At 33.6% G+C, this 19,702-nt stretch overlaps 2 protein-coding genes across 2 annotated transcripts; one reads left to right on the top strand and one right to left on the bottom strand.

Moving 5' to 3' along the window:
- On the top strand, positions 495-5,580 carry LOC109232369 (long-chain-alcohol oxidase FAO1). The gene is made up of 3 exons (XM_019398108.1): positions 495-777; positions 1,198-1,470; positions 3,662-5,580. Exons 1-3 carry the CDS (start codon positions 568-570, stop codon positions 5,405-5,407), a joined length of 2,229 nt encoding a protein of 742 aa, XP_019253653.1. The 5' UTR covers positions 495-567; the 3' UTR covers positions 5,408-5,580.
- Positions 5,837-16,130, bottom strand: LOC109232368 (phosphate transporter PHO1). The gene is made up of 15 exons (XM_019398107.1): positions 15,795-16,130; positions 14,947-15,054; positions 14,439-14,673; positions 12,966-13,317; positions 11,619-11,667; positions 11,433-11,504; positions 10,286-10,415; positions 9,214-9,334; positions 7,905-8,154; positions 7,540-7,644; positions 7,403-7,447; positions 7,129-7,281; positions 6,528-6,809; positions 6,308-6,444; positions 5,837-6,232 (listed from the first exon to the last, which is right to left on the bottom strand). Exons 1-15 carry the CDS (start codon positions 16,026-16,028, stop codon positions 6,142-6,144), a joined length of 2,364 nt encoding a protein of 787 aa, XP_019253652.1. The 5' UTR covers positions 16,029-16,130; the 3' UTR covers positions 5,837-6,141.

Below are 19,702 nucleotides of genomic sequence, written 5' to 3'. Positions count from 1 at the left end.
TTGGCCATGCTTTCAAAAAGTGCTTCTAAGTGTATTTTTCTCAAAAGTATTTTTCAAACAAGTGCTTTTGGAAATAAACTACTTTTTTTATTTCTCCAAAACTGCTTCTGCTTCTACTCAAAAGCAATTTTTTTTCTCTTCTGAAAGCTTTTCAACTTTGAAAAAAAGCTTCTTTTTTTTTTTTTGAAAAAAAATGGTTTTGGTTTCGGAAAAACTTGATCAAACATGCTATTAGGTTTCACTAGTTAAATGGATCACAGTTCCACTCTTAAGCGTAAGTCTTGATCAATTCGAGACAAAACTCCTTAAAAAGATTGCTTTCCTTTTCGTGAGTTCTAATCGAATCAAATCTGAATTAATCGAACCAAATGAATTAACGCATAAAGAAACAAAATTACAGGTCAAAAGAAAAAGATGTTGTAAAGCTGTCTGCCTTTCCTCATGCAGAAAGAGACAAGAAAGATACTCAAGTCATCACCTCTATAAATACCAATAGTTTTTCTTTACAAATTTCAAAAACAGTTAGTGAAAACCAATAATCCATAAGAGAAAAAAACAGAAAGAAAAATGGAGAAAAAGAGTCATCCTTTACTTAGAGGAGGAAGAAGAGAAACAAAGTATAGTCATGGTTTTTCTTCTTCAGAAATGGAAACTTTGACTAGTATTTGTGAAACAATTCTTCCTCCTCTTCCTCAAAATGAAATCCCAGATAAAAATAGCCATAATATTCAATACCTTCATAAAGCTTCTGCTTCTCAGTATCCAATTCCTGATGAGGTAAGTCAAACTAAAAAAAAGCCCCTATTTTATTTTCCTTTTCTTTTTTGGGTGAAATGTTGAAGTAATTAAGGACCCATTTGTCTATAGTTTTTTTCTTTTTTCCAATTTTTTTTTTTTTAAAAAAACGTGTTCGTCCATAAAAATTTATAAGTTTTTGGAGATTTTTTTAAAATGAGCGTTTCAAAAACCAAAAAGTGGATTTTTCAAAATTTTCAATTCTTTTTTTCCTCGCTGCAATATTTTTTCAAGTGAAATGAATATCCAAATATAATTTCGATATCATTTTTCAACTTAACTCCAAGTACTAATTTTTTTTTTCAAAATATTAGAATTTTATGTCCAAATGCCTACTAAGTGGGGTTGTCTTTTTTTTTTTTTTAAAATTTTGTTTGATCATTTTTGTTTGATTATTTGCAGTGTGCAGAGGTTGTAATGAAAAGGGGTTTTTTAGAAGCAATAATCTTGGTGAGGGGTTTGTTAAGAATACTATCAACAAGAATTGGAACATTATTACTTTGTGGATCATTTTGTTTTGTCCAAAAATGGCCTTACATTAATAAATTCTGTGATATTCCATTGGAGAAAAGAGAGATTGTGTTGCAGAAATGGTTCAAGAACAGATTCTTAACTCCAGTTAGATTGGCATTTATGTTTATCAAATTCTTGTGTCTCTATATCTTCTTTACTCAGGTAATTCTTCTTCTTTTCTCTTTAACATTTTTCAAAATTCTCTGTTTATTGTTTCAAGGGCTTTGTTGTCTTTTCATCATTTTTCTTTGATATTTTTTCTTGGGATATGTGCTGTAACTGTGGTTTCCCTCAATGGCCAGCTAGGCTTGAGTGTCCTAACAGAATGGATCATGAGGTGAACTCCTAGGTTGTTTGGTACGATTGATAAAGGATAATTAATTTTAGAATTAAATTTGAGATGAGTTTAATTCATGTTTGGTTGGAATAAATTCGCGGTATAAGTAATCCAGGGATTAGTTATTACGCCGGATTAGTTATTCCAGGATTATAGTGTTATTTTATCGAGGGTGGAATAACAATCCCGAAATAATTAATTCCCGAATAATTGATCCTGGAATAACTTATTTCCCCACCAAATGATCCCATAAAATTTAAATTTTGGATCCGTCTTTGTTCACGTCAACATCTGAAATTATTTACCATCATTAGGCTTACTATTATTAAATAAGCATCTTATTTTTAGTAATATTTTTAATTTCGAAGCTTCTTTCAATAGAATTTAAGTACCACATGAGTCATGATACAATGAAAGGTTTGTCTAGGAAGTAGTCTTGTTTGTCTTAAATTGACCTCTTATGGTTTGTTGAAAAAAAGAAAGAAGACTTGCTCCTTTATATGTTTACATTAAACTAAATTAGTTTACAATAACTAGTTATAAAAATGAGCTAAGAATATTTACTAATAACATAATATAATAAAATTATGTATTTATTGGGTTAATGTAAACACTTGATATGTGTTTTTTTTTTGGTTTAGATCTTTCTTTGGGTGGAATAGTGGACTCAAGTACAGAGAAACGGGTATTCTAATATTATTAAATTAATTCTAACAAAAACAACTGCAAATAAATAGCACGGGCTAGCCAGTTTTCGGACTAGTCATTCAAAAATAGTCAGTTTCTACAAGTCATTGAAAAATAGCCACTATTTTGCTACAATAAAGACCGGTCCAACATAATATACTGGAGTTCGGTGCACCTGTGTATGAACTTCTAGCATATTATGCTGGACCGGTATACTTTGCTGGCTCCAGTATAACATACTGAAGTTCCAGTATACTTTGCTGGAACTCCAAACTCCAGTATAATATACTGGAGTTCCAGTATATTATATTGGAATTTCTGTATATTATGCTGGAGTATTTTCCGGATTTTGCACAGTGTTCTAGTTCAGATTTATCTTTACATAAAAAGTGACTAAATTTCGATGACTTTTGAAATTGTGGCTATTTTTGAATGACCACTTGTAAACCTGGCAATTTTTTTGAATTTCTCCCAATTTAATTTCGAATAATGATCCTTTTCTTTACTAGCTAATCACATTAGAACACATGACTTTGCAAAAATAGCCTTATATATCAAGTCATTTTAGATTGGCCCTTAAGCCAGATTTTGCAACTTTAAACCTGTTGACCATTGAACATGACTTATAATAGTCACTGTTTATTTGTTGAAAAAAAAATCATTTTTAAAATAATAATTTGTTCTAGAAGTTAGGTGGTTGAAAATGACAACTCTTTAGTTTTGGAGTTTTCTCAATCAATGTCATGTGTTATTAACTATTTACCCGTAGACCAATTTCTTCTTTCACTAGAAAAGACACCTCATCTATTATTTGGTCCCAAGATTTTAATAGGGTACAACTACCATTAATTTATGTTTTCTTGATAAAAAAGTACTTCAGATGCAACAGATGCTTTTCTTTTTTTTATGTACAATAAATGAAACATCCTGCATTCCCGTTAAGGGGTGTGATATAAGCAGCCTACCATAATGAAACATTAATGGCTGATTCCATGGCTCAAACCCGTGACCTAAAGGTCATACGGAGACAACTTTATCGTTGCTCCAAGACACCCCTTCATAGTACTAGTTGATATTCAATCTAAGTAACATTTCTTCTGTTTAGCTATTTTACTTTCAAATGCAGTCCATTCATTTAAAGGGAAATCTTGATCATTAACTAGTAGATTTATTGTACATATTGTTTGTCTTAACTTAGACATAATTTGTGACTACTTTGATATTATATACATTCAATAAATTTACATTCATTTGATTCAAGTAAGCTAACAAAAGAACCACATAAAACAAGCTAAAAATGCTTAATTGAGTGTCCTTTTCTTGCCATAGGTTGGTGAAGATTCTAAAAATCAAGCATGGGATGACATTGGATATCAAGTAGACAATGAAGAAAAACATTCAGAAACAGCTGAGGAAAGACCTCTGGAGAAGGGAATTGTAGAGACAATTTATGAGACAGAATCAACTATAGTCAAGTCCCTTGTCCAAAAAGGCCTAAAAGTTAAAGAAGATACCAAAAACAACATGTACAAAGTTCAATGTGATGTTGTTATTGTTGGCTCAGGTTGTGGTGGAGGTGTTGCAGCAAGTGTTCTTGCAAGTTCCGGCAACAAAGTTATCGTCCTCGAAAAAGGAAACTACTTCAACAAATCCGACTATTCGTCCCTTGAAGGACCTTCAATGAATCAAATGTATGAATCAGGAGGAATACTCTCAACTTTGGATGCTAAAATAATGATCATGGCTGGATCAACAGTTGGTGGTGGCTCCGCGATTAATTGGTCAGCCTGCATTAAGACTCCTGATTCTGTTATACAAGAATGGGGCGACGATAAAAGGCTACCAATTTTCCAAAGCCCTGAGTATGTGTCAGTTATGGACAAAGTTTGTCAACGAATCGGTGTGACAGAAAATTGCACACAAGAAGGTCTTCAGAATCAAATTCTCCGAAAAGGGTGTGAGAATCTTGGTCTTGAAATTGAAGGCGTGGCACGAAACTCATCCGAGAATCATTATTGTGGCTCGTGCTGCTACGGCTGTAGAAGAGGTGAGAAGAAAGGAACTGATACAACTTGGTTGGTGGATGCTGTGGAATGTGGAGCAGTGATTATAACAGGATGCAAAGCTGAGAGATTCATATTAGAAAAGAACAAGTCTGGAAAAACAAGAGACAAGAAATGCTTAGGAGTGATTGCAACAAGTATGAACAAAGATATCACAAAGAGGATTTGTATTGAGGCCAAGGTTACCATTTCAGCTTGTGGTTCTCTTTTGACACCACCACTTATGATTTCTAGTGGTTTGAGAAATCTGAACATTGGCCGAAATCTCCATCTTCATCCGGTTATAATGGCATGGGGATACTTTCCTGAGTCCGATTCAGACCTCAAGGGAAAAATATATGAAGGAGGAATCATTACCTCAGTACACAAAGTCGGGAGTAATGATTCCAATGTAAGAGCTATAATCGAAGCCCCTGCTTTAGGACCGGGATCATTTGCTGCTTTATGTCCTTGGATATCTGGAGAGGACTTAAAAAATAGGTTACTCAAATACTCAAGGACAGCGCATTTGTTTGCAATGGTTAAAGATGTAGGATCGGGGGAAGTGAGATCGGATGGAAGAATAAGCTATAAGTTCAATGCTATGGACAAAGAAAGTTTGAAGCAAGGGCTAAGACAAGCTTTAAGGATCTTGATAGCAGCAGGAGCTGATGAGGTAGGTACTCAACGTAGCGATGGACAGAGAATGAAATGTAAGGGAAAAAGTGAGAAAGAAATTGAGGCTTTTCTTGATACAGTAACAGCAGCTGAGGGACCAAAGTCACTTGTAAAGAATTTCACAACTTATAGTTCTGCTCATCAGATGGGAAGTTGCAGGATGGGAACGAGCGAAAAAGATGGCGCAGTCGATGAGAATGGAGAGAGTTGGGAAGCAAATGGCTTATTTGTTTGTGATGCTAGTGTTTTGCCTGGTGCTGTTGGTGTAAATCCAATGATCACTATTCAGTCCACTGCATATTGTCTATCCAAGAAAATAGCAGATATGATAAAAGAAGGCAAATTCTCCAGATAAGTAGTCCTCTATTTGTCCTCTACATATATTCCATTTCAATACAAACTTGTTTGCCTTGTCTTCTTTGTATGATCATATATTTGTAATTTGCATGTAATTTAACATTTTTAACCAGTGAGATATGTAAAACTAGTGGATTCAAGAGGATCTCAATAAACAAAGTATTCGTGTTTTGACCTTCGTGTCAACTTCAACATTCTCCTACTTATAACCTATGTTGCTCGGACTTGTCAAAAATGTCGCCGGGTACATGCTGGATCCTCCAAAAGTAGTGCATTTTTGGAGGATCTGATACAGGTACAACATCATTTTTTGAGAGTCCGAGCAACATAGCTTATAACACAATGCAGTTGGCTTGTAGCAATAACTGAATTTGGATGAAAGAATCATCTGATATAGCAAAATCTAATGTGGTAGCAGAAACAAGAATTCAGGGAAATAGAGACTTTTGATATTTACTAAGAATACTATAGATCTCAGAGATACATTTCTGATCATATTAGAGTTAAGAATGAGAAAATATACAACTGACATGAAAATAACATTAGCTGATCGCGATTTTTCTTGGCAACACTTTGATACCTCAATTCATTGTTAAATGATCAATAAATGATGGTGGATTTTCCACTCTCACCATAAGCGATAAGTGCCTCCAATTTGTGGCTGTGAAAATACTACTTGCCTCTTATTGAGAATCATGTCTTTGATATCCAAACAAAGATCAAAAATTTATTCTAGCAATCAGAGTCTGTCTCGCGAAATGGCAATGGAACTGCTTTCACTGCTCTAAATTTTCCAACATTGCTCAAGTGCTCATTCTCCAACCTAAGCAATCACAAATATACAATAAGAAATATGAATTTCTTATAAAACTTTTAGTATATTTGGAACATACTATACCTGTAGAAGTTCCAGTGACCACGTCGAATAACTTCTAATGAGGCAAGGCAAAAGTCCAGTAAACGCGATTCAATTAATCGAACGTTGAAATGCATCACTGTCTCCACCCAAACTACTCTCAAGACCAAATTCAAAGCCTATGATTGAAATTTTAAAGTCTGTTCAGAGATACGATATCGTTGCATGGGAAAAAAAAGGTGCTAAAAGAGAAAGGACTTACAATTGAAACATAGTAAATGCTCTTATTCTTGAGGATTAGCTCATCTCTAAGCAAAGTATTCTTGGATTTTAGGTTAAAAAATCCCCAGTCCTTAACAAAATCCCAGTACAATTGATAAACTGTAGCTATGGCTGAAGTCACCAACACAATTGCCAACCATAACTGTGAATCAGGTTGCCTTGCATAGGTTAGCCTAGCACCAGCTGCTATCATTGCAGAAACATACTTTCCCAAGTTAGCCAAGTGATTTATGTCAGCCTCGTCGAACCATCTCCTCGCACACTAGATAGATAACAAACACACTAGTTAGCTCAGTCAGAAAACAGTAAATGTTCCGAACTTTGGAAGATGGAAATAATTATGGATTTTTTTTCATTTTTGTCCATGCGGCCAAAAATAATTACAGGTGGTAGCCTAAATATACAAAACATATACGCTGATTATGTATATGATATGTATATTGTATGTATATTCATGTATATTATACTTAATGTACAAAACTATATACATTTGCCGGCTATTATTTTTTTGGGCGGCTCAAAGATGTGATTATCCGAATATTATTTAGCAGTGATTTATAATCTTGAGTTAGCTGTTTTACCTGCATTGCACGCCAATAATATGGCGCGAACGATATAACATAAGCAAGCTCTCTGTACATTCGTCCGGATTTACAGGTTGGAAGTCCATGAGTTGTTAAACTTCCAGCAAGAAAGTAGCAAGCTGATGATTCCAAATGCCTCATCAATGGGATCTAAAAGACAGAAAAACAGAATCTAAGTTAGGAAAATACTAAGTCATCGATATACCTTTCAAGATTGTGTCTGAAAAGAGAATAATGTGAAGAAAATATTTGAAAAGCAAAGGTTAGTTACCTGGCTTGTTAGTTGATCAGCCATGAAAAAGTCTACCATCAACACCTATATCAATATCATTATATTGGCGAGATCAATATAGTTCTCAAAAACCATTCATAACAACGAATTTCTTGATTTTTAAGATCTCAAAATACCTTGTAAAATGGAGAGCAGACAATGTTACGTATGACTTTAAGGAAGTAGAAGCGCGTTGGACGATAGAAAATGTTCAATGGACATATCAGCAGAGCAAGAAAAATCTGCAAATGCAAAAAGAATTAGTTCAAAAAGACTTCGTTAACATTAGAAAGCCATATGCATTGAGCAAAATGTTTAAGATTTTAATTAGGTGACTAACAACAACAACAACAGCCGGGTGAAATCCCATATATGGGATCTGGGGAGGGTAGTGCGTCCGCAGACCTTACCCCTACCCCAGAGGAATAGAGAGGCTGTTTCCGGAAAACCCTCGGCTCAAGAAGACGTAAAGAAACAATAGATCCGGCTTTAGGTGACTAACCAGTAGGAGAATTCCAGGAATTGCATCGACTTGACTAGGAGAAAATCCACTTGAAAGTAAGATTAAATGAATAACCAGAGCTCCAACAACAGCAGTCATTAAACAAGTTCCTATGAGGAATGCATCTCTATATTTGAGAGCTGTTCTAGGTTGAAATTCAAATATGAAGTTGTAGTTGATTCTTGTACTCTTCCACAGGAACAGATTGCAACCATACATGAACAAGTGCAAGCTTAGCAATGCAAACATGCTGCACACATTGCACAATACTCATCTTTAGCATTACAAAACACTGATAGTGTTAAAAGAAATTTACGCTATCAGTGTAATTTAACATGTTATAGCAGGTTAGCTGCTTTATTTTTCAGGTAACTAGTTCGACTTATTAAAGGAAGTTACATGATATAAAGGGAACAAAGAATAACTATGAGAGGAAAAAGGTACTTGTTACACAAAATTACCTTGACTATTCATTTAGAGAAAGCAACTATAAATTGCATTACTCCCTTATATTACCTTGACTATTCATTTGAGGGTGTTCGGATTGGCTTTTAAGCTGGTCAAATTAGCTTAAGCTCTTCTTAGCTTTTTTCGGTGTTTGACAAAGTTAAAAAGTGCTTAAAATAAGTTAAAAACCGCTTAAAACAAGCCAAAAGCAATAAGCTAGGCAACCCCAACTTATTTTTTTTTGGCTTAAAAGCTATTTATGATGAAAAGCACTTTTTTTTAAGCCAATCCAAACAGGCTCGACTCCTTAAATTCCATTTATCAAAAATTTCCTAGCTAAACGTTCATGCATATCTAATAGATTTAGGTAGAAATGACACTAGGTAGCCACTATAAAGGTTGCTATTTAGGAATTAGCCAGTGCGTCCTGAATTTCAATTTTTCATTTTAATTTTTCGAGACAAAAATAACCTGAAGTAAAGATGTTTTAGTTCAAAATTTCATGATAAAATAAGTATTGACGAATCTCTAAATAGCATTCCTAAGAATGGTTGGTTGTGCACCTACCCCTAGATTTAGTGAATGGTCTATTTTCAACTCTTGAAAGAAAGGTCCATAACTTTAAGTTTTCTTTTTCAAGATCATAAATACCAAAAAAAAAAAGTGACATTCTAGTCATTTTCATACCATATGTCTTTTTATTGAATCTCACAACCTATCGAATGCTTTAAAATATGGAAAGAATATTAATTAATGACAATAGCAAATTAAAAAATGGGAAAACTAAAAGAGGAAAAAGACATCCATAAAGTCTGAGAATAAAGGGGAAAAAACATGAGAGTAATGTGATAAAAAAGGGTACCTGAAAATAGGGTAAACAGTTTCAACATAACCAGCTTCAGTTCTAGGGGAAAACATGCCACTCAAATGAGCCAATATTGCGTATACACTAAATAACGTCACAAAACAACCTGTGAAAAGCCCTGCAATTCCAGTAACATAACCAATAATTATTACTAGAATTTAACTTCTATATACATATAAAATATTTTTTACACTACCAGTATAATTTAACATGTTGTAACATGTCACTCGTCTTATTTTACACGTTCCATGCACCTTTGTTTCTATCAAAATCTTACTGCAATATTAAAGTTATTTAGTTTATGAAAAGGCAGACAACTCTGAAAATGTAACGATAAACTATAGTTGAGATGCATACCTTTTTTTTTTTTTAAAAGAAAGTTTGTTATTTTTTCTAACATTTCCTTAATCATACTATATAAACATGATTTTGTATCGTATTTTTCTTGAATCGGATTGTAATATTGGTCCTTATGAGGGACGTGATAGTTTGAGCTAGAAGTATCAAATGAGCAAGTTAAAATGAGTTGAGTTAATAAACTGGATTATGGCGTAATTCGTCTAAAGTTTGTTCAGATAAAAATAAGTTGACGAGTCATTATGTTCAACCTCTCTAACTCCAAAACTTAAAAAAAAAAATATTCTTTGTTTATTGTTCTTTTAGATCTCTAGTTATAGTTTAACTACTAAAAATATTTTTCTTTTTAAACTAGTAATGTATCTTAAGTTGACTCAATCTTAAGAATGTATTTGTTTGGGGTACACATATATTCACCCCTAAATAAATACATTATTCACTCAATTCTCTCTTGACCCGAGGGTCTTTCGAAAACAGCCTCTTTACATGCACGAGGTACCTTCCCGGACCCATTGTTGTTGTTACTCATTCAATTCCCAATTTTGGTTAATATTGTCAAACTTTTATCACTGCGTTTTATTAGCATTGTAGTATATTATATGCATATAGATGGATCCAGAGAGACATATAAGGAAGGGAAATTGAATTTGTTTTGTTTTGTTTCTATTTTTATATAAGGGGGTGGGTGGGTGGGTGGTGAGTGAGGAATTACCAACAAAAAAGGTGACCATATGAGATTCTTTATTCTGTTGGGGTCTTAAGAACTTCATTGCCTTTTTCCTGTCACTGTTTGCAAAGTGCTGTGTGAATAAGGACTCCACTTCGTCCATTAGCCTAACCACCTTCTCGCCAATAAATAGAAAAAACATAAAATATTGTGTATTAGTAATCATCCATTAAGCAAAATAATATTAGAAAAATGATATTGTGCAACGCCTCTCAAAATAATTTTTTTTTTAACCGTGGTTTCCGGGCATCGCTTTGCGAACCCGACTAGCTGTACCCACCGAGACCCGCTGTTCCAATGCGTGCACCACGGTTAGTTCCACGGGGCCCTGGAGACGCGGCCGGTTTGTAATGCCTCCAGTGGCCCTGCGGGGGCTCGAACTGGCGACCTGAAGAACTTTGTCCTCGGCCTTTACCAGTTGAGCTACCCCTCAGGGTTGCGCCTCTCAAAATAATAGCTGAAAAGTTATATATATATATATATATATATATATATACTTTTGCAACTGTCGAATATAAATAATTTCGACCGCGGGTTAAAAAGTGATATTTGCCTAGAATTACAAAGAAATCATCAACATCCACTAATCACCGCTAATAATACAAAAAGTATTTCCATTTCATGATATATAATATAATACTAAAAGTACTTAATGACATCTTAATCATATCCCACAAATATATGAAACCTCCTTTTTTTCCCTTTAAAGAACATTCACGAAGAAAATATGAAACACGAATTGTAAAAAGTCGTGCACTTATTTTCTTTTGAAATAATCGTGGTGTTCAATCCAGTTTGCATTTTATATATTAAACTAGCTATTTTATTTAAAGACTTATATGCGTAGTTTACAAAGAAAAAAGACTCGTAAAAATGTGCACATATCCTTTGTAAATTTTTCAGCCAAGTACTAGTGTATCATGGTAATGCATGAGAAGAAATTGCTTTAATTAATTAGGTATTATTAACAATTAAATAGGAATTTGGGAAACAAAAGGAAGTACTCTAGGACATGGAAAATGACAAAATGTTAATGAGCGACTAAAAACTGCAAAGAATATAATTATTCATTAAAGATAAGTATTTTCCTTTTCTTATGGCGACTATGTACATTAATTGAAAATTTAATTACCTTATCAGAGCTAATGAAATGGGATCGTTTGACTTGTTTAAGATAATTGGCTGATGCTTGCTGCTTAGCGACCTGTTTGACGGGAAAAAGAAAGAAATAAGGTCAAATATTTACGAGTCGAGTTTATTTATTGATCTATGTAAACATCGGGACGATAAATTTATTTTTTTAAATTTAAAATATTACCTTATCAAACTTCTTAAGTATCTTCACGAAAGCCACCATATTTAGTGAGCTGAGAAAAAGTAATTAGCTAATTCATTAAAGCATCCATAAACTTATTTTGATATTCATGCATGTAAGCTGAAAAGTAACAAAATATATAGACGTTTACGTTCAAGAAACTTCTTCTATTGCATTCGTTATACCTCATGAAAAAGCTTTTTGATCAAAAGGTGACAGAGAGCTAGCCCAAAATAAAGGAAAATAACACTGTATGGCCGCACAGAAAATAATAGACGATTTTTTTTTGTTTTTTATATATATTTTTGTAAGTTATATATAAAAAATATACAATTTTATACACTTTTAAGGTTATCGAATGTAAAATAGTTTTGGTCGCGAATTAAAAGTGATCTTTGCCCGAAAATAAAAGAGTTCACAAATATTTGCTAAACGTTTAATGCAATATCTCCATTGTTATAGTTCTTTCTTTTTCTTTCCTCATACTGTTTTTCTTTTGTCATCTTCTTGTTGCTTTTTTCTCTTTATTTCCCTTTACAAAAGATGAACTTTATTGTTTGTTACTTGTTTGTTTCCAAATGTCCTTAAAATGAATGATTGCTAGATAAGTCAAATATCACGACATAAATCTCAATTACACAAACATTAACACAAGTCACTAACCAAATGTGACTACATCACCATTCACATCTATATATCAAGATGGTTAACTCTCCTAAAAAGAGTAAAGTGTTATTGTTTTCTCACCACCCACGCCATTCTACATTCTTAAAGTACTATGATCTGATAGTGTAAACCACAGGTATGACCGATTTAAGTTATTTACACTGACAACGTAGAATTTTTATACTATCAGCGTAATTTAACCGGTCATAACATGTTACTTATTACTTATTTTAGGTTAACATATAATGCTTATTAAATAGAGTTATTTGTATATATCTTTAAGTGATTTGATTATTACGTAAATATATTTTTACAACGTGAGTATATAAAACTTAATTCTATCAGTTATAGTACAGGAACGTGCGATTCAATGAAGCTAGCTAGTTCTAAGTGGCGGAGCCTTATAGATCTAAAGGTGGTCAATCGAACACCTTTTTGCACGAAAATAATACTTTGTGTATAGGTTAAATTTCTAACATACTTAATTAGCGAAATTTTCGGCTTTGCCACTGTTAGTTCTATTTCGTATATCATTATCGTTATCATTATGCATGCACGAACGACGCTACCATCTATCATGCAAGATCTTTGTTAGCATAACGAGATGATATTCTGCACGTACTGACTTAAAATCTTAGATCTGTATTTAAAAATTCGAGATACACACATAAAATAGAAAATTACCTGTAAGTTTTGAGTAAGCCAAGGCCTCTATAAAGTTCAACAAAAGCACTTCTGATCATCTTTTCAGCACATTGAATTTTCTTCTTGTTAATGTATTCTCTAGGGCCATCTTTCTTAGGGTTATTCACTAAATCTTCCCAAAGCATAGATGTAACAGCAGCTATAGTACGTGTTGGTGTAGTGGCTGGAATATCAATCCTCATTGCCATCTTTGGTTTGCCTTTTTTAGTCTTTGCTCTTGTGCTTGCTGAATTTACAAAATTTATTCCATTCTTTTCTAGTGCTGCTATCACTTCTTCTGTTTGTGATGTTTCTGTCCCCGTTGGGCTGTCACAATATTCGCTTGCAGTCTCTACGTAAAAAAATACTTACATAATCAAATCACTTGTACGCAGACCTTACGTCCACCCAAAGAGGGCACAGAGGTTTTTTTACAATTAGTCCCCGGCTAAAAAAAAATATAAAAAGAGGTTAAACGATATAATAGTGTAAATTTTTTTTTATGCAGTCGGTGTATATAACTTATATTCTTACTTTTCTTATGATTATTAAATAATTAAAATGTATTTAAGTTATATACACTTGATATCGATAGCGGAAGTGTTTACGATGAAATATGTCATTTTTTTTTGAAAATAAACGAAGTCTCGAGGTTTTTCATCTAACAATGATTCTAAGCGCATTTAATTTTGTGCATCATATCTCCAACAGAAATCTACGATCAAATCACTTTCACATCTTGTGTACTCTCACAAAGTTTAAAATCATAGTGTCTGAATATAACCTAGGGTGGACACTATTTTATGAAAATGGTGTGGAATCCACTAAAACAAGAATGATTATTCTATTGGAAGACAAATAAATTGCAACCTTTGTATTTGGGACCCCCATGATTCATGTAAATGGAGAAACTATGCTCTCCAAACTATTCACACAGTTCATTCTTGATTTGCAAAGTTCTTGATGTAACCTTTATTTAAAAGCTTTTTCTCGGAATACTATAACGTCAGCCTGGTGCATAAAGAAGGTAGGCAGGCTGCCCTAATGCAAACATTGGTGGCTGATTTCACGGCTCAAATTCGCGACCAGGTCACAGCAGAGACAACTATAACAGTAACAATTGCGTCTTAGACAACCCTAACTTATTTGGAACTGAGGCGCTGTTGTTATTATTGTAATACTATAATATGAATCGTGATCTCTCGACAAGAATTACCCCTTGGAACGTGTTGCGAGTTTATTACGTGTTACTAATATGTACCTTTGTCTATTGATTTAGAAATTAAACTCAAGCTAATTGGAAAAATATTTTCAATATTCAACTTTTACGTGTTTATTTAGACTATTCCAAATTTGCCCTAGAACTATACAAACATCACATGAAGTCCAATAAGGAAAATAAACTTGTTTTAAAAACTAGGCACATGTTATGTTTGTTGTAAACAAATTAAAGAATAGGAAGTAAGAGCTCACCGGAAAAATCAGAATTCCGGCCAGATAATGAATTGGTCCGACTGAAAAACCCGGATCCGGATCTCGACCCGTGGATTTTCCGGCGCCGGTCACTGAGAACTTGCTTAAGGTCCAACAATATTTGGAGCTGCTTGTTAAGAATATCCCCTCTTTCAAGAAACTCACTCTCTTTAGTCTTGTAAAAATCATTCACTTTTTTCAACTCTTCATCTAGCATTTCAAAAAATATCCTCACCTACACATGCAAAAATACAAAAAAAAAAAAAAAAAAAAAGTCACAAAATGAACATAAATTTTCAAAATATTCAATACCCCACTTTGTAATTTGCGCAGATCGGTGCACTGAGCTTCCGCTATGCACGGGGTCCAGGGAAGGGCCGGACCACAAGGGTCTATTATACGCAGCTTTACCCTGCATTTCTGCAAGAGGCTGTTTCCACGACTCGAACCCGTAACCTCCTGTTCACACACAACACTTTGTAATTTAATTTTCTATTATTATTATTACCCCATCTTCTTCAGAAAACAACTGAGCAAGCTCATTTTCAGTTTCATACATTTCTTCTTGCTCTTCTTGTTCACTTCCATCTTCTCCTTCTTTGATTATGCTCTTCACCTATACAAATAATTTTAAAAAGAAGATACATTTATACCTATAATATGGAGTAATAACTTCATTCATTATATATCTTCCCATATAAATTAAAATTGTCATTTTCATTGACTCCTTTTTTTCAGGTTGTTGTACTTGTTTCAACTCTTCACGATAGTTTCATGATACAAAATGATACAAAAACCGTTTCATTATTGCCTCCATGCTAAATCACACACCCTTTCACCTTCCACCTCAATCCAATAATAACCCATTTTAACACGATATTTTCTTGATTTTCCGGTGACTTCAACTTCAACATGAAGAATAGTATAAAGAAATTCCATGTAGGGAAATATAAAAAATATTAAGACTAAAAAGTTTTGAAAAAACCATTTTCATTAAGGAGAAGAAAAGGTGGCAAAAAGGAAGAATATACATTTGATACTATTGATTGTGGTGGTGCAGCCTCTTTACGTTCGTAAGGTTCGGGTATGGTCTACGTACACACGACCCTTCCCAGACCCCACTTGTGGGACCATACTGGGTATGTTGTGGTGGTGCAGCCAGGGGTTATATATGTAAATGTTTTTAAGACTTTTGCCTGAAAATAATGTCACCTTTTCCTTTCTTTTTCAAACAAAAGGACAATGAACTTGAACAAAAGAATTACACACAAAATAAACAAACCTCTTGTATACTTTCACCACCTTATAAAAAGATAGTAGTACGAATATCAAGAAAAAGAAGGAAAAATTACATACTTGAGAAACCTCAGGTTTATCAGCAGCTTTATGATGAAAATTTATGGTAAAAGAACGAATGGAGTCGAAAATGGATCGACCAAAATCAAGAGCAGAATTTCCATCTTGAACATGCTTTGGTTTTCTTGAAATCTTGATTTTCTTAACATGTTTTTTAAGTTGCCAATAATTTACAAAAGCGTCCTTCCATTCTGGGATTAGTTGTGCCTCAAGTTGTTTAGAGAACTTCACCATTGTTTTTCAATGGGAAGAAGAAGGAAAAAGAAGAAGAAGAAGGAGGGAAATTAAAAGAAATTAGAGGTTTAGAGATGTGAGAGAGGAGTTGAGGAAGTTTACAAGATATATAGAGGGTACGGAGGGTGTTAAAAGAGAGACAAAAGTTGTGTAATAGACAGTAAATAGTGGCTGCTTTGTCTTTTTCTATTTATTATTATTTTATTTTCCATCTGGTGTTCTGGCTAATCCGAATTCGTGTTGTGTAAAATTCATCAAACGGGGAAGCTTAAGGGAATTTTTCATTCCTAGGGCTCGAATCCGAAACATCTGGTTAAGGATGGATCGGAGGGATCCTTGTTAGGTGTTTGAACAAAGTCCCACATGAAAAATAGAAAAAAAATAAGCTACTTATAAAGAGTTAGATACTCTTAATGTTAAGGCCTTTTAGGAAAAATTGTGCAAGCTTGACTCAAAACGGATAATATCATACCATATTAAAGAGTATCTTTAAATTATTATCGCCCAACAATTCTTTCCTTCCCATAATAACCTTTAGTGTCTATTTAATTTTTATTATTATTATTATTATTATTATTATTATTATATTATTATTATTATTATTTCTTAGAAGCATAATGGTAACCTTTCTACACCAGAAAAAGGTGAATCAAGTATATCAATATAATATAATGACTTATTCAACATGGTTACTCTGATTGAATCGATTAACAACTTTTTGCTTGAGTTTTTGCTTTTTCGGGGGCAAATGTTTTATCGAGTTGTGGTCTACCAATAACATAAAGGTACGAAGGAAATGCATATTCATTTATTGTTGCTGGAAATCTTCACTTATTTTGGCTTTTTTACCCCATATTGTAGGGTAATTTCGAAAGATGTGAAAATCTTCCTCCAAGCCGTACATATAATTTTCATCAAATAAGGCTTTCGGCAGAACTTTGTATATATCTATGAGATCGAATATAGATTTCTATTTACTCATTTTAAATTGAGTATCTGTTTTCCTCCCTTTCCTGCTAGGATTGGAAACTATTTAAGATGAATAAAAGAAAGTGTTTCCTTTCACTAGATAATTTGGTGGTCGCATGCAGGGGTGGAGCTAGGTGGAGACAAGTCGAGTTAATTGAATTTCTTTCATTAGAAAATTATAATGTGCAAATAAGACAAAAACAACTTATTTTAATATATATTATTGAATATTCTTGACTTAAGGAAAGATTCTGTGTAGTTGCAAAGATAGTTTAAACTTTTTTTTAGATTTATAGGTTATGAGTTCGAATTTTCAACAGTAACATTCTCACATTTCAAGAATCACATTCGCGTAATTCTAAAGTGATTTCGGGGTAAGTAAAGATCTTAATTTTACTTTCTTCTATTAACAAAATATTTCACGTTCTTAAATTATTACATTCTTAAAAAATAGGTGATTTGGTCTTATATCTCCTTTTTCCTTATTTGTTCTTGTTCTTTTTCCCCATTGTGTAAATTAAAAAGAGAAAATGCTAGCTTATGGAAAAGGAATTCATGTCTGTTACGTTTAGTTTCAGCTTTTTTTCTGTTATTTTTGCCTTTTCTTCTATATATTGGATTCATAATCAAAATAATGGATATTGAAGAAACACTATGTGAAAGAAAGTTGCTAATATCCAAATGGTTTCTCGGTGTAAGTAACAAAAAAGTTTTTTACATTTTATGGAGCTTTAAAAGTTTATGGTCTATGGCCAAAGTTAACTTGAAAGCCTGTAAATGAAGTTTTACTATTTAAAGATAGTAAGTTTCTTTAATTGGATTTGTGTATCCAAAACATTTACGTAAAAATTATAGTAATTTCCAGAACGCAGTGGCAAAGCTAAGAATTTCCTCAGGGGTGTTCAGATTTGAAAGAAGTAAAAAAAGAATTCCGCCAATGGGTATTTGATATATGTTATGTACCTTTAAAACCTAATATTTTACCTATATACGCGGTATAATTTTCTGGTAAAGGAGGTGGTCAATATTGACCACCTATACCAAAGTGTAACTTCACCCCTGCTAGAACGTTAAACTTTTCTTTTTCTTTTTTTATGCTAGAGGGATGAGTGTGAGAATTGGCTTGGAAAAACTTTTTCTAGTTCAAGTACATTTGTCGATATCGAAACATATGCTAAATGCAATAAATAGTAGTTTAACACATAATTAATGCTTTGGACAAACTATAACAGACATCAATCTCATAGTAAACAACCACCACTTTTTCGCTTAACTTATTGCTTTAATAGATGTATATGTAAACACATAAAGTTAATGAAAAATTGAGTAACAAAATAAGCAAATAAATTTTTCGTCTTTATCTTCTTAAGTAATAAAAATGAAAAGCCTGAAAAGAGATAAAGTTATATTCCTTTGATTGTGCTAGTTACCTCTAAGCTCAACCACCATCCACCTTCGGGTGCTTTTTTTTTCTTTTTTTCGAAGAATTAATTCAAATAGTCGCTTATCAAATTACTTCAATTTAAAATATGCCTATAAATATATAATATAGGTATCATCATGTATAATAAGTGTATAATTATGTATAATTAATATATAATAAAATTATGAGTCCAAGCTACCAGTTCCTGAGTCATGCTGTGATTACGGTAGGGTTTTTGCGATCGTAGCACAATGGGTGTGATGACCCGATAGGTCATCTTATGTTTTGGAACCTAATTCTGTGTTTGAAGCATTAAATACCTCATTTAATTCCTCATCGATTTGCGCGGGCAGTACGGACATGTTTTCGGAAAGGTTTTATGTTAAAAACTGAGAAAATATAAATTTTTTACCTTAAAATCCATTTGAGTTGACTTCGGTCAACGTTTTGAGCAAACAGACCCGAATTCGTATTTTGACGGTCCCGTTGGGTCCGTATCGTGATTTGAGACTTGGGCGTATGCCCGGGATCGATTTCGGAAGTCCCTAGCCTGAGATATCACACTTTGTTGAAATTTAAAAGTTAAAGGCTTAATGAATTTGAAATGTTTGACCAATGGTTGACTTTTTGGATATCGGGTCCGTATTGTAGTTTCGAAACCCGGTGTAGGTCCAATACCATATTTATGACTTGTCTGTCGAATTTGGTGAGAAACGGAGTTGGTTTGACGTGATTTGGACGTGCGGTTGTGAAAATAGAAGTTCCAAAGTTTTCTTTAAAATTTTATTTGATTTTGGTGTTCAATTCGTAGTTCTAGGTGTTATTTTGGCGATTTGATCGCCCGAGCAAGTTCGTATGGTATTTTTAGACTTGTGTGCACTTTTGGTTTAGAGCCACGAGGGCTCGGGTGAGTTTCGGATAAGCTACGAAGTGAAATTTGGACTTAGAACATTGTTGGTGTGTTGCAGGTCTGGTGCAGGCCTCACCTCGCAATTGCGAGGTCAGGATTCGCATTTGTGACCTCTGATAGGTTCACATTTACGAGCAACTCATCGCAATTGCGAAGAGTAGCTGGGCACCTAATGTTCGCATTTCCAGACAGTTCTTCGCATTTGCAAAGTGAGACTGGGGGAGGCAGTGATCGCAAATGCAATCAAGTGGTAGCATTTGCAGAGATCATAGTTCGCATTTGCGAACCATTAATCGCATTTGCAATCATAGCAAAAATGTGAAGAGCTTCGCATTTGCGATGATTTCTTCGCATTTGCGGGGTTCGCATTTG

The sequence above is a fragment of the Nicotiana attenuata genome, chromosome 9, assembly GCF_001879085.1.
Source record: "Nicotiana attenuata strain UT chromosome 9, NIATTr2, whole genome shotgun sequence".
NCBI lineage: Eukaryota > Viridiplantae > Streptophyta > Magnoliopsida > Solanales > Solanaceae > Nicotiana > Nicotiana attenuata.
The sequence above is the reverse complement of the archived record's forward strand: the minus strand, read 5'-3'. Positions and strand labels throughout refer to the sequence as shown.